Source organism: Pseudophryne corroboree, chromosome 2 (genome assembly GCF_028390025.1).
Source record: "Pseudophryne corroboree isolate aPseCor3 chromosome 2, aPseCor3.hap2, whole genome shotgun sequence".
Classification (NCBI taxonomy): Eukaryota; Metazoa; Chordata; class Amphibia; order Anura; family Myobatrachidae; genus Pseudophryne; species Pseudophryne corroboree.
Genome location: NC_086445.1, coordinates 209614798 through 209629014, shown reverse-complemented (window position 1 = coordinate 209629014; position 14217 = coordinate 209614798). Strand labels below are relative to the sequence as shown.

The window sequence follows — 14217 nt, the reverse complement described above, 5'->3', positions numbered from 1 at the left end:
CCACTCCTAGATGGGCCAGGTGTTTCTGCCACCCACTTGTGTTGCTTAGCTTAGTCATCCAGGAACCTCGGCGCACCTCTTTTTTTCTTTGCATTATGTGCTCTTTGAGGCCTAGTTTTTAAAACTGCCATCTTGTCTGCTACTGCAGTATTACAATGTATTGGACTAAAAACCAGACTTTGCAAACGAGTGAAATAATATGTTCCCAAATATTCTTTGGTTTGATATTAGTAACATAGCAAGTCATATTACAGCTATCTACTCAATGCCTGCTTTAAATTGAATATGTTGACTTCGATTAAGCACATATGGTATACAGTAATTTATCCAGGGCAACATGTGGGTCAGACCTTAACATCTGTGGCAGGATTAACAAATAGAGTGCCTCAAGGGTCAAAATGCAGCTTAATGTTAGTGATCCTCTTTATATGAGCTGGTGCCATGTTCTAGAAAGGGATAAGTGGACATGATTATAAACCTTTATATGTACAACTCTCACACTATTCACAAGCTCCATAAAGTATAGAAATTACTTCCTGGACCTAAACTCAAGGTCAAAGTTACCCAGATATATGATTACTTTACACTCGTTTTTTGAGATGAGCTATACAGGTTGAGTATCCCATATCCAAATATTCTGAAATACGGACTTTTTTTGAGTGAGGATGAGATAGTGAAACCTTTGTTTTTTGATGGCTCAATGTACACAAACTTTGTTTAATACTCAAAGTTATTAAAAATATTGTATTAAATGACCTTCAGGCTGTGTGTATAAGGTGTATATGAAACATAAATGAATTGTGTGAATGTACACACACTTCGTTTAATGCACAAAGTTATAAAAAATATTGGCTAAAATTACCTTCAGGCTGTTTGTATGAGGATATGTGACATAAATGCATCCTGTGCTTAGATTTAGGTCCCATCTCCATGATATCTCATTATGGTATGCAATTATTCCAAAATACGGAAAAATCCGATATCCAAAATTCCTCTGGTCCCAAGCATTTTGGATAAGGGATACTCAACCTGTATTTTAATTTAGATACACAAAGGTTATAGGTAGAGATGAGCGCCTGAAATTTTTCGGGTTTTGTGTTTTGGTTTTGGGTTCGGTTCCGCGGCCGTGTTTTGGGTTCGAACGCGTTTTGGCAAAACCTCACCGAATTTTTTTTGTCGGATTCGGGTGTGTTTTGGATTCGGGTGTTTTTTTCAAAAAACACTAAAAAACAGCTTAAATCATAGAATTTGGGGGTCATTTTGATCCCAAAGTATTATTAACCTCAAAAACCATAATTTACACTCATTTTCAGTCTATTCTGAATACCTCACACCTCACAATATTATTTTTAGTCCTAAAATTTGCACCGAGGTCGCTGTGTGAGTAAGATAAGCGACCCTAGTGGCCGACACAAACACTGGGCCCATCTAGGAGTGGCACTGCAGTGTCACGCAGGATGTCCCTTCCAAAAAACCCTCCCCAAACAGCACATGACGCAAAGAAAAAAAGAGGCGCAATGAGGTAGCTGTGCGAGTAAGATTAGCGACCCTAGTGGCCGACACAAACACCGGGCCCATCTAGGAGTGGCACTGCAGTGTCACGCAGGATGTCCCTTCCAAAAAACCCTCCCCAAACAGCACATGACGCAAAGAAAAAAAGAGGCGCAATGAGGTAGCTGTGTGAGTAAGATTAGCGACCCTAGTGGCCGACACAAACACCGGGCCCATCTAGGAGTGGCACTGCAGTGTCACGCAGGATGTCCCTTCCAAAAAACCCTCCCCAAACAGCACATGACGCAAAGAAAAAAAGAGGCGCAATGAGGTAGCTGTGTGAGTAAGATTAGCGACCCTAGTGGCCGACACAAACACCGGGCCCATCTAAGAGTGGCACTGCAGTGTCACGCAGGATGTCCCTTCCAAAAAACCCTCCCCAAACAGCACATGACGCAAAGAAAAAAAGAGGCGCAATGAGGTAGCTGACTGTGTGAGTAAGATTAGCGACCCTAGTGGCCGACACAAACACCGGGCCCATCTAGGAGTGGCACTGCAGTGTCACGCAGGATGTCCCTTCCAAAAAAACCCTCCCCAATCAGCACATGATGCAAAGAAAAAGAAAAGAAAAAAGAGGTGCAAGATGGAATTGTCCTTGGGCCCTCCCACCCACCCTTATGTTGTATAAACAAAACAGGACATGCACACTTTAACCAACCCATCATTTCAGTGACAGGGTCTGCCACACGACTGTGACTGATATGACGGGTTGGTTTGGACCCCCCCCAAAAAAAGAAGCAATTAATCTCTCCTTGCACAAACTGGCTCTACAGAGGCAAGATGTCCACCTCATCTTCACCCTCCGATATATCACCGTGTACATCCCCCTCCTCACAGATTATCAATTCGTCCCCACTGGAATCCACCATCTCAGCTCCCTGTGTACTTTGTGGAGGCAATTGCTGCTGGTCAATGTCTCCGCGGAGGAATTGATTATAATTCATTTTAATGAACATCATCTTCTCCACATTTTCTGGATGTAACCTCGTACGCCGATTGCTGACAAGGTGAGCGGCGGCACTAAACACTCTTTCGGAGTACACACTTGTGGGAGGGCAACTTAGGTAGAATAAAGCCAGTTTGTGCAAGGGCCTCCAAATTGCCTCTTTTTCCTGCCAGTATAAGTACGGACTGTGTGACGTGCCTACTTGGATGCGGTCACTCATATAATCCTCCACCATTCTATCAATGTTGAGAGAATCATATGCAGTGACAGTAGACGACATGTCCGTAATCGTTGTCAGGTCCTTCAGTCCGGACCAGATGTCAGCATCAGCAGTCGCTCCAGACTGCCCTGCATCACCGCCAGCGGGTGGGCTCGGAATTCTGAGCCTTTTCCTCGCACCCCCAGTTGCGGGAGAATGTGAAGGAGGAGATGTTGACAGGTCGCGTTCCGCTTGACTTGACAATTTTGTCACCAGCAGGTCTTTCAACCCCAGCAGACCTGTGTCTGCCGGAAAGAGAGATCCAAGGTAGGCTTTAAATCTAGGATCGAGCACGGTGGCCAAAATGTAGTGCTCTGATTTCAACAGATTGACCACCCGTGAATCCTTGTTAAGCGAATTAAGGGCTGCATCCACAAGTCCCACATGCCTAGCGGAATCGCTCCCTTTTAGCTCCTTCTTCAATGCCTCCAGCTTCTTCTGCAAAAGCCTGATGAGGGGAATGACCTGACTCAGGCTGGCAGTGTCTGAACTGACTTCACGTGTGGCAAGTTCAAAGGGCATCAGAACCTTGCACAACGTTGAAATCATTCTCCACTGCACTTGAGACAGGTGCATTCCACCTCCTATATCGTGCTCAATTGTATAGGCTTGAATGGCCTTTTGCTGCTCCTCCAACCTCTGAAGCATATAGAGGGTTGAATTCCACCTCGTTACCACTTCTTGCTTCAGATGATGGCAGGGCAGGTTCAGTAGTTTTTGGTGGTGCTCCAGTCTTCTGTACGTGGTGCCTGTACGCCGAAAGTGTCCCGCAATTTTTCTGGCCACCGACAGCATCTCTTGCACGCCCCTGTCGTTTTTTAAAAAATTCTGCACCACCAAATTCAAGGTATGTGCAAAACATGGGACGTGCTGGAATTTGCCCATATTTAATGCACACACAATATTGCTGGCGTTGTCCGATGCCACAAATCCACAGGAGAGTCCAATTGGGGTAAGCCATTCCGCGATGATCTTCCTCAGTTGCCGTAAGAGGTTTTCAGCTGTGTGCGTATTCTGGAAAGCGGTGATACAAAGCGTAGCCTGCCTAGGAAAGAGTTGGCGTTTGCGAGATGCTGCTACTGGTGCCGCCGCTGCTGTTCTTGCGGCGGGAGTCCATACATCTACCCAGTGGGCTGTCACAGTCATATAGTCCTGACCCTGCCCTGCTCCACTTGTCCACATGTCCGTGGTTAAGTGGACATTGGGTACAACTGCATTTTTTAGGAGACTGGTGAGTCTTTTTCTGACGTCCGTGTACATTCTCGGTATCGCCTGCCTAGAGAAGTGGAACCTAGATGGTATTTGGTAACGGGGGCACACTGCCTCAATAAATTGTCTAGTTCCCTGTGAACTAACGGCGGATACCGGACGCACGTCTAACACCAACATAGTTGTCAAGGACTCAGTTATCCGCTTTGCAGTAGGATGACTGCTGTGATATTTCATCTTCCTCGCAAAGGACTGTTGAACAGTCAATTGCTTACTGGAAGTAGTACAAGTGGGCTTACGACTTCCCCTCTGGGATGACCATCGACTCCCAGCGGCAACAACAGCAGCGCCAGCAGCAGTAGGCGTTACACGCAAGGATGCATCGGAGGAATCCCAGGCAGGAGAGGACTCGTCAGACTTGCCAGTGACATGGCCTGCAGGACTACTGGCATTCCTGGGGAAGGAGGAAATTGACACTGAGGGAGTTGGTGGGGTGGTTTGCGTGAGCTTGGTTACAAGAGGAAGGGATTTACTGGTCAGTGGACTGCTTCCGCTGTCACCCAAAGTTTTTGAACTTGTCACTGACTTATTATGAATGCGCTGCAGGTGACGTATAAGGGAGGATGTTCCGAGGTGGTTAACGTCCTTACCCCTACTTATTACAGCTTGACAAAGGGAACACACGGCTTGACACCTGTTGTCCGCATTTCTGGTGAAATACCTCCACACCGAAGAGCTGATTTTTTTGGTATTTTCACCTGGCATGTCAACGGCCATATTCCTCCCACGGACAACAGGTGTCTCCCCGGGTGCCTGACTTAAACAAACCACCTCACCATCAGAATCCTCCTGGTCAATTTCCTCCCCAGCGCCAGCAACACCCATATCCTCCTCATCCTGGTGTACTTCAACACTGACATCTTCAATCTGACTATCAGGAACTGGACTGCGGGTGCTCCTTCCAGCACTTGCAGGGGGCGTGCAAATGGTGGAAGGCGCATGCTCTTCACGTCCAGTGTTGGGAAGGTCAGGCATCGCAACCGACACAATTGGACTCTCCTTGTGGATTTGGGATTTCAAAGAACGCACAGTTCTTTGCGGTGCTTTTGCCAGCTTGAGTCTTTTCAGTTTTCTAGCGAGAGGCTGAGTGCTTCCATCCTCATGTGAAGCTGAACCACTAGCCATGAACATAGGCCAGGGCCTCAGCCGTTCCTTGCCACTCCGTGTGGTAAATGGCATATTGGCAAGTTTACGCTTCTCCTCCGACAATTTTATTTTAGGTTTTGGAGTCCTTTTTTTACTGATATTTGGTGTTTTGGTTTTGACATGCTCTGTACTATGCCATTGGGCATCGGCCTTGGCAGACGACGTTGCTGGCATTTCATCGTCTCGGCCATGACTAGTGGCAGCAGCTTCAGCATGAGGTGGAAGTGGATCTTGATCTTTCCCTAATTTTGGAACCTCAACATTTTTGTTCTCCATATTTTAATAGGCACAACTAAAAGGCACCTCAGGTAAACAATGGAGATGGATGGATTGGATACTAGTATACAATTATGGACGGGCTGCCGAGTGCCGACACAGAGGTAGCCACAGCCGTGAACTACCGCACTGTACTGTGTCTGCTGCTAATATATAGACTGGTTGATAAAGAGATAGTATACTCGTAACTAGTATGTATGTATAAAGAAAGAAAAAAAAACCACGGTTAGGTGGTATATACAATTATGGACGGGCTGCCGAGTGCCGACACAGAGGTAGCCACAGCCGTGAACTACCGCACTGTACTGTGTCTGCTGCTAATATATAGACTGGTTGATAAAGAGATAGTATACTCGTAACTAGTATGTATGTATAAAGAAAGAAAAAAAAACCACGGTTAGGTGGTATATACAATTATGGACGGGCTGCCGAGTGCCGACACAGAGGTAGCCACAGCCGTGAACTACCGCACTGTACTGTGTCTGCTGCTAATATATAGACTGGTTGATAAAGAGATAGTATACTCGTAACTAGTATGTATGTATAAAGAAAGAAAAAAAAACCACGGTTAGGTGGTATATACAATTATGGACGGGCTGCCGAGTGCCGACACAGAGGTAGCCACAGCCGTGAACTACCGCACTGTACTGTGTCTGCTGCTAATATAGACTGGTTGATAAAGAGATAGTATACTACTAATATTATATATACTGGTGGTCAGGTCACTGGTCACTAGTCACACTGGCAGTGGCACTCCTGCAGCAAAAGTGTGCACTGTTTAATTTTAATATAATATTATGTACTCCTGGCTCCTGCTATAACCTATAACTGGCACTGCAGTAGTGCTCCCCAGTCTCCCCCACAATTATAAGCTGTGTGAGCTGAGCAGTCAGACAGATATATAATATATATAGATGATGCAGCACACTGGCCTGAGCCTGAGCAGTGCACACAGATATGGTATGTGACTGACTGAGTCACTGTGTGTATCGCTTTTTTCAGGCAGAGAACGGATATATTAAATAAACTGCACTGTGTGTCTGGTGGTCACTCACTATATAATATATTATGTACTCCTGGCTCCTGCTATAACCTATAACTGGCACTGCAGTAGTGCTCCCCAGTCTCCCCCACAATTATAAGCTGTGTGAGCTGAGCAGTCAGACAGATATATATAATATTATATATAGATAATAGATGATGCAGCACACTGGCCTGAGCCTGAGCAGTGCACACAGATATGGTATGTGACTGAGTCACTGTGTGCTGTGTATCGCTTTTTTCAGGCAGAGAACGGATTATAAATAAAACTGGTGGTCACTGGTCACTATCAGCAAAACTCTGCACTGTACACTACTGAGTACTCCTAATGCTCCCCAAAATTAGTAAATCAAGTGTCTCTCTAATCTATTCTAATTCTAAACGGAGAGGACGCCAGCCACGTCCTCTCCCTATCAATCTCAATGCACGTGTGAAAATGGCGGCGACGCGCGGCTCCTTATATAGAATCCGAGTCTCGCGATAGAATCCGAGCCTCGCGAGAATCCGACAGCGTCATGATGACGTTCGGGCGCGCTCGGGTTAACCGAGCAAGGCGGGAAGATCCGAGTCGCTCGGACCCGTGAAAAAAAACATGAAGTTCTGGCGGGTTCGGATTCAGAGAAACCGAACCCGCTCATCTCTACCAAAAACACCTGTTTTGGTGGGTTAGCCACAAATATTTGGTATCACCTGAATGTATGAAGGAGGGACAGCAGCAGATATCTCCGATACCTGCTGTGATCCCTCCGTTCCCGCCGGCAGACGCATCCCCCATATGTTTCTATGGGGGATGCAATGCTGTCAGACTTACCAATATCCAGAATACAAAGCATTCCCGATATTGGCCCCCGCAGCCAGCTACAGCCATCTGAAAATGGTGGTAGCCCAATGTAGCCTATGGGCTACTTGACGCATTAGCAGCCGAGAGAGAGTTCCCCTGGAATCCTCCCTGAAAGTGACCTCTGTGCTTGTGCGGTGTGACTGACCACACATACGCAGCACCATAGGCAGACGTCACAGCACACTGCAGGGATAGGCTCCATTCGGAGCCCTTGTCCTTGCAGGTGCTGATTAATACATCAGCTTGATGTGATCGCATAATGCAAGTGATCTGAGGCGGTAAGATCACTTTGAATATGTGATCTATGATAAATGTCCCCTTTTGTTTGCTGTTTGCCCTGACTTTCTCCTTGTGTCCATGGTTTGATTACTCAACCATCAATGACTTTATCCCTTTTTCTCATTTTTAACTCTTGCTATGAAACGTACATTGCAGAGATTCTGTCTGCCCTGCTACTTCTTACTGTATATCAGATTTGAAGTTTAAACCATGTCCCACTTTCATATTTCCTTATGTTTCCTTATGTACGCATTAGGTAATGAAGGTCAATTCTGAAAATGCAAAAACACAGAATATTTTATTTTTCAAAAATGTGCCTAATCGTCCATCTAGAGTACTCATTGGTTTAGACAACTGAAATGTTCATATAGGAAATGCATTATTTTACCGTAGCTTTGCATTGAAGCTTCAGGACTGAAATGGCTTACTTAGTTTGACATCTTCACAGCCTTTGTGTTGCCCTAGCTTTCCACAGTTCAGAGTTTGTAAATACCCCCAAAAATCTCTTATTTACTTTTGTGATATTTTAGGTCTACCTGGGAATGAGAATAGTGGAGGTGATTAATGTCCTGTCTACTTTCTAGGGGCATAGTTCTATGACTTACAGCTTTGCAGGTCTGCCTCCTGTGATATTTTGGCTTGAATGCTGGCATTATATCTCTGGTGCAGGGCCATGAGAACATGATTCACAGTGAATCTTCTCATTACAGCGGGGAAAGAGGTTTGCCCACACTCTCAAGAGCTGGATGAACTACCCCAAATTTTGGAGTCTCTTGGATAATCCGTAAAGAGGGCAATTATGTCTTGCTCACGAAGTACCTGCAAAAGTCACTTTTGCTGTGGATGGAAATTGCTCTATAGCTTCTGAGAAAACTAGGAAACGTCTATACTGCTTTAGCTTATTCATGTACAATCTCCTGTAGGTGGGTAATTAGTAATTCATTCATCTTGTCAGCAGTCAGAAGTGATAAGGAGTTACAAACATTGGCCTACTGTCATCGTGGGCCAAAAAACAAAACAGCATATACTATACTCTGTACTGCTCTTTTGGAAATGTCTTTAATCTCTTCATACCAACCTTTAGCAGAAATGAGACATACTGCATACAACCAGAGATGTAGCCACACTTATCCAGGCTGCAACAGGGGTGCACAGGCACACCCACCGTGCCGAGGCCTGGATTTGACTTAGCACGCCAAACTGCAGCCTAGTACGCTCGCTGATTCCTATGTGCGTGTGTCCTAGTCACAGGCACACTTGCCGTGCCTGACTTGCCACAAATATGGCATGCTGCAGGCTAGATGAGCGTGGCTTCATCTGTATTATCTGCAAAATTTCTACATAACTCTCTCTCTCTCTCTACATATGTATGTATATATATATATATAAACAACTTCAATAAGAGGCGGCACTCGGTGTCTTTTTCAATGATCAAAAGCGTGTATCTGGTACATCAACGTTTCGGGGACCCCCGTCCCCTTCATCAGGGTGAAGGTGACGGGGGTCCCCGAAACGTTGATGTACCACAATACACGCTTTTGATCATTGAAAAAGACACGAGTGCCGCCTCTTATTGAAGTTGTTTATGTGAGGCCAGCAAAGGCCTGTGGATGGCAACGGCGCAGGTTTGTCCTATCTGGGACTAGGTGAGTGCCGGGGATCCGGAGCATATATATATATATATATATATATATATATATATATGTTAAATTATGTTAATTGCTTGCTGTTATAGGCAACCCCACATTTGCACTTTGGTCTGTCTCAGCAGAAGGGAGGGTAAGGCGACTGCTGTTTCCTACAGGGCACTGGTGCAGAGATAGATGTATGACTGTTTGCATGAATTTGCTTTGTGCTTGCTCAGAAATGGACGCGTGCATGTGTGGATAATACAGAGCTGTATGTATTTCGATTATATCTACACTTATAACTGAATAGGTGTTATTGGGCTGTGACATAGCGTTCTCATATGGGCAAAGTTCAGTGAGGTAGTGTTCAAGTGTTCACTCAAATGCAAGATATGCACATCTGGACAAAAGTGGAAATACACCTGTTTGGAGGCACCTACCATAGGGCAGGTACAAGTGCATGTTATTGATAATGATGACTGATATCAAATCAGGCTCACATATTACTAGAAAGCATCAAAAGGTACAAAGTACCACCTGGCGCCAATTGAATGCTCAGTATATATTAATCTGTCTGCAGCTCTCCTGAATTAAAGGGACCACTCCGCCCTTCACAACCAAACACTACTAGAAAAAAGAGAAACTAGAAAGCGCTGACAGATTAGTATTATTAAATAAAATAGTTTTTTATTGTTGTAATAAAATAAATAAATCTAAAAATACACATAAAACGGCTGTTCATGAACCTCTTATACTGGCTAAAGAAAAACAGCAATCAATAATTTCTAATTGGTCCCTGTCTTAATATACTATTTCGTTGCAAAAAAACAATATTCATAAATACAAGCAATAATTTCAGTACGCTGAGGAAAAAAACGATGTTATTTAGGCTGATTTGCAACAAATGTGCAAGTGTTCCTTGGATTAACATAATGTTGCAATAACTTTTCTTGTATCACAGATTGTAAAAGATTGTATCCAGAAGGTATATTAGGTGTTCCAGTACTCTGGTTGTTAGTATGCCAAGCAGGAAGAAGTTAATTAATATGCATGCATAATAAAAGGTAGTTTTGCAGGGTTATAATTAGCAATTGCTGGTATACATGGCCATGCTGTATTTAAGAACAGATCATTTACCGCGTCCTCCCTCTGGGCAGTGGGTTCCTATTTGACTCCCGGCTCTGGTGCTCCACAACCTTAGTTCAAGCCTTATCCGGAGATACAAAAGGTCCCGATATCAGGAGAAAGTTCACACGGTTTGTACAAATGCCGCCAGTACGGGTCTCACAAAGCAGTCGGTAAGAGACGCGTTTCCCCGCCTTCCAGCAGTTCAGCAAATCGGCAGCTTCATCAGTCAATATTACTAGGAATGTGCGCCATGCCATTTTTGCTGGATTTGGTTCTGATTCGTCGGCCTGGCTTTGGATTTGCTAATCCGCTGTAATTAGCTTTGTATTTGTACTTGGAGTTTTGGAAAAATGTACAAAAAAAAAGCTAAAATCACTTAATTTGGGCCCTTTTTTGTTCCTAGAGTATTATTAACTTCAATAACATTCATTTTCAGTCATATCCAGTCAATTTTGACCACCTCACAGCCTACAATATTGTTTTCACCATTACTGGCCGAAGGCTGCAGCTACCTGGTTAGTTATTAAGTGACAGAGCAGCGGCACAAACACATGGCAGTTTATCGCACATCTGTGAACCATTGCCACACAAGCAGTGGGAAATGAAAGTTGGTGCAATATGGAATTGTCCTTGGGCCCTTCCTCCCACCCTTATGTTGGATATTGAAAAGGACATGCATAGTTGAAGAACCAAGCACTTCAGCTACAGGGACTGACACCTTTGTGGCTGAAGTGCTTGCTTTGTTTGGGACCCCACAAAACAGTTTTTTGGAAGAACTACCTCTGGTCACCAATGATGAGGATGTGATGATGAGGGTGTTAAGTAAATTATAATCTTGTACAATAAATTTCATGTCTTCGCTGCAAATGATGAGGAGGTGCCTAGATGGCTAACGCTCTGCATATCGAAATACAACTTTGCATATGCATATTGCTGAATATATGCATTTATTCTGTACATGCTTCTTTTCAGCAATGTGCGCCCAAATTATGCGGAGACTTTACTACCAATATCACTTAGTAGTGCCAGATGGAGGGAAGATGTCATATTTAACATAAACAGATGGAGATTAGGGAAGTAAATAAAATAACACTACAGCTTGATAACAATCTCAACAACAGCTCTGTACTGATGGGAATAAGTCTAAAACAAAGACAATACAATATTTTATATTGTGCGAAAATAAACATTTACCCTGCCTATTTATTTCAGAAATCCATATTTTTGTTGTACTGTATGCATTTTATTATGAACTCCTCCTTTTTAGCATTTAGATAGTGTTTGTTCATATTGTAAAATGTTTGCTACTCCATTTTATTCAGGAACAGTTTAATTTTTGTCATGATTAAAATACAGTCAGTTCTCAAACATTTATGTCCATCTTGCCCTGTTTCCTTCAGCCTACATGGAGTCCAGGATGTCTGTCAGAAGAAGGCCAGCCTGGTCAGTGTGTGGACTCGGACGTTAGTCTCAGCTCTCAGATATGTGAATTCTGCCAGGCAATATTTCCAGCAGGTGCAGCAACCAAAGGAGAATTTCTTGGACATCTTACTGGGCATATGGAATGACCTTCAGCATCATACCATAATTGTAGAGCAGTAGAAGGTTACAAGAGTGGGGAAAAACTTCCATATTTCAAAATTGTACATCTTCAAATAGCTATCAGTTATTGGTTTGTATATGTTCACGGTGCATTAAATACGTAATCTTTCTTGTCTGGCACCCTGTAATGTCTTGCCATGTATTTAGTGATATCAGGCATAACAGGTTTGGATTTTATATGGAAAATAAAAATAAAAACTTTGCTGATATAAATACAAGACTGAAAATCACAGAAAAAAAGCGCAGAAAACTGCATGAATCATGAAAGAAATTATAGAGGTTATAAGACAAATCTATTTCTACACCACGTAAGTATACTAATAATGGAGACTTTCTATGCTTCCTCAGCCCAAGAGAGAGAATACATGAAACCCCGAATAACATATGGAAATTCCATGAACCATATGCACACTTTTGGGACGTGTCCTCACTACTTTCCAGCTTCTTTGCAATAACAGTGGTTGCAAGGCAACAGAACATGTATTAAGGAAGCTGTCTGAGAGTGAGCATAATGCTTTCATACTGGGTTGGGACAGAGGGAGCATACAACAGCTGGTGTCACCAGGGTGGGGCATTTACGTAGTGCAATGTGTTAGAATAACTTCATTTAGAAAGTGGTGGGCCCGCTTTCAAATCAACTACATGTGGAAACGCTCTCAAATGTATTTTTATTCTTTACCACAAGAAGATTGGAAAACACCAGAAAGTAAATCAAAGTCATACATTTCTCTTAATAATAGGGACAATAAAGGTGCATACACACTTGCCGAGAAGTTAAACAACGTCGCTCATTTTCACGATGTTGTTTACTTTCTCAGCAAGTGCGTATGCCACCATGGAACGATGTGCGGCTGTCGGCTATGCATGCAGCTCAATGTGACCTGTCGTCCAAGAACTGCCTGCCCGGCTGCGGCGTGACGTCACTGAGCGATATTGTCATCATATCGCTCAGTGTGTATGCACTGCCACCGACCGTCCGGCCCGGGAGGGGGAAACACTAGGTGACGTCACTCATAGAACACATCGCCTAGTGTGTACCTACCTTAAGAGAGCAACAATGGGAACGTAGCTGGCAGAACAAAATATGTAATTGGAGCTAGGGTGTTAAAAATAGTGTTTTATGGAGTACAAATATATAACCTACAGTCAGCATTTTCCATAAGTATTTTAGCTCTTGTCACCGCCATTATTTAGGAACATTATTAAGGTACAGTTATTTCACACTTATTTACAAATTTCTCAGTGGTGTTATAGTTTATCATTGTAATATATAAACCAGAGCATGTCCTTCAGGCGTATATCAAGTATATGTACCGCTTGGACGCTGCTGTTAAAGGAACAATGTCATGATAAAATGGATTCATGCTTCTAAATAAAGAATTATGTCCTGCTATAAATGCAGCAAAATAATATGTCAAGTTAACGTTTTCTCTCTGTTTATATGATTTATACTATTTATCCCTGCAGCCAGAAGAGTCTCTACAGGAAATGAGTGAAGAAGATAGGCCTCACTGGTATCTCTTGATTCATTCACTTATACGCTTGGGTGGGTCTATAGACAACATTATCACATACTTACTCAAAATGAGAAAAGCTACGCAGCTGTCACATTCATCTCTACCGAGTTTAGTCATTTGTTACAATAATATAGCCATAAATGCTCTTGTGGGGGAAAAAATATTTCAGACAGATGTCACCTTGTAATTTCTTAAAGCACTCTTTAAACAGAAAATATTGTAAACTATTCTTTGCAGTCCTTTGTTGCATTGACACAAAGAGGCAGTGTACTTACCTGGTTAATACATTACTGGTACAGGTTGCATATACCCATATCCATAATGTTTGGGACCAGAAGTATTTTGGTTATTGGATTTGTTCCGTATTTTGGAATAATTGCATATCATAATGAGATATTATGGCGATGGGACTCAAGTCTAAGCACAGAATGCATTTATGTTTCATACACACCTCATACACACAGCCTGAAGGTAATTTAATACACTAATTTTAATAACTTTGTGTATTAAACAAAGTTTGTGTACATTGAGCCATCAAAAACAAAGGGTTCACTATCTCAGTCTCACTCCAAAAATTCCATATTTCAGACTATTCCGTACAGTATTTCAGAATATTTGGATATGGGATAGTCAAACTGTATCTGTATTAACATATATACAGGGCCATACAGTTTCAAACTGACCATGAAAATAAGATTCTCAGATGGCTCTCCTTAGCAATGACTAATAGACTA

General features: G+C 43.1%; 1 protein-coding gene across 1 annotated transcript in view; it reads left to right on the top strand.

Annotated features, from left to right (window-relative positions):
* Window positions 1–13349, top strand: part of LOC135050650 (TRAF family member-associated NF-kappa-B activator-like) — a 120203-nt gene extending 106854 nt beyond the window's left edge. The window contains exon 4 of the mRNA XM_063957077.1: window positions 11765–13349. Coding sequence (XP_063813147.1) covers window positions 11765–11932 — 168 coding nt within the window. The 3' untranslated portion in view covers window positions 11933–13349. The remainder of the gene's footprint in view (window positions 1–11764) is intronic.
* The last annotated feature ends 868 nt before the right edge of the window (window positions 13350–14217 follow it).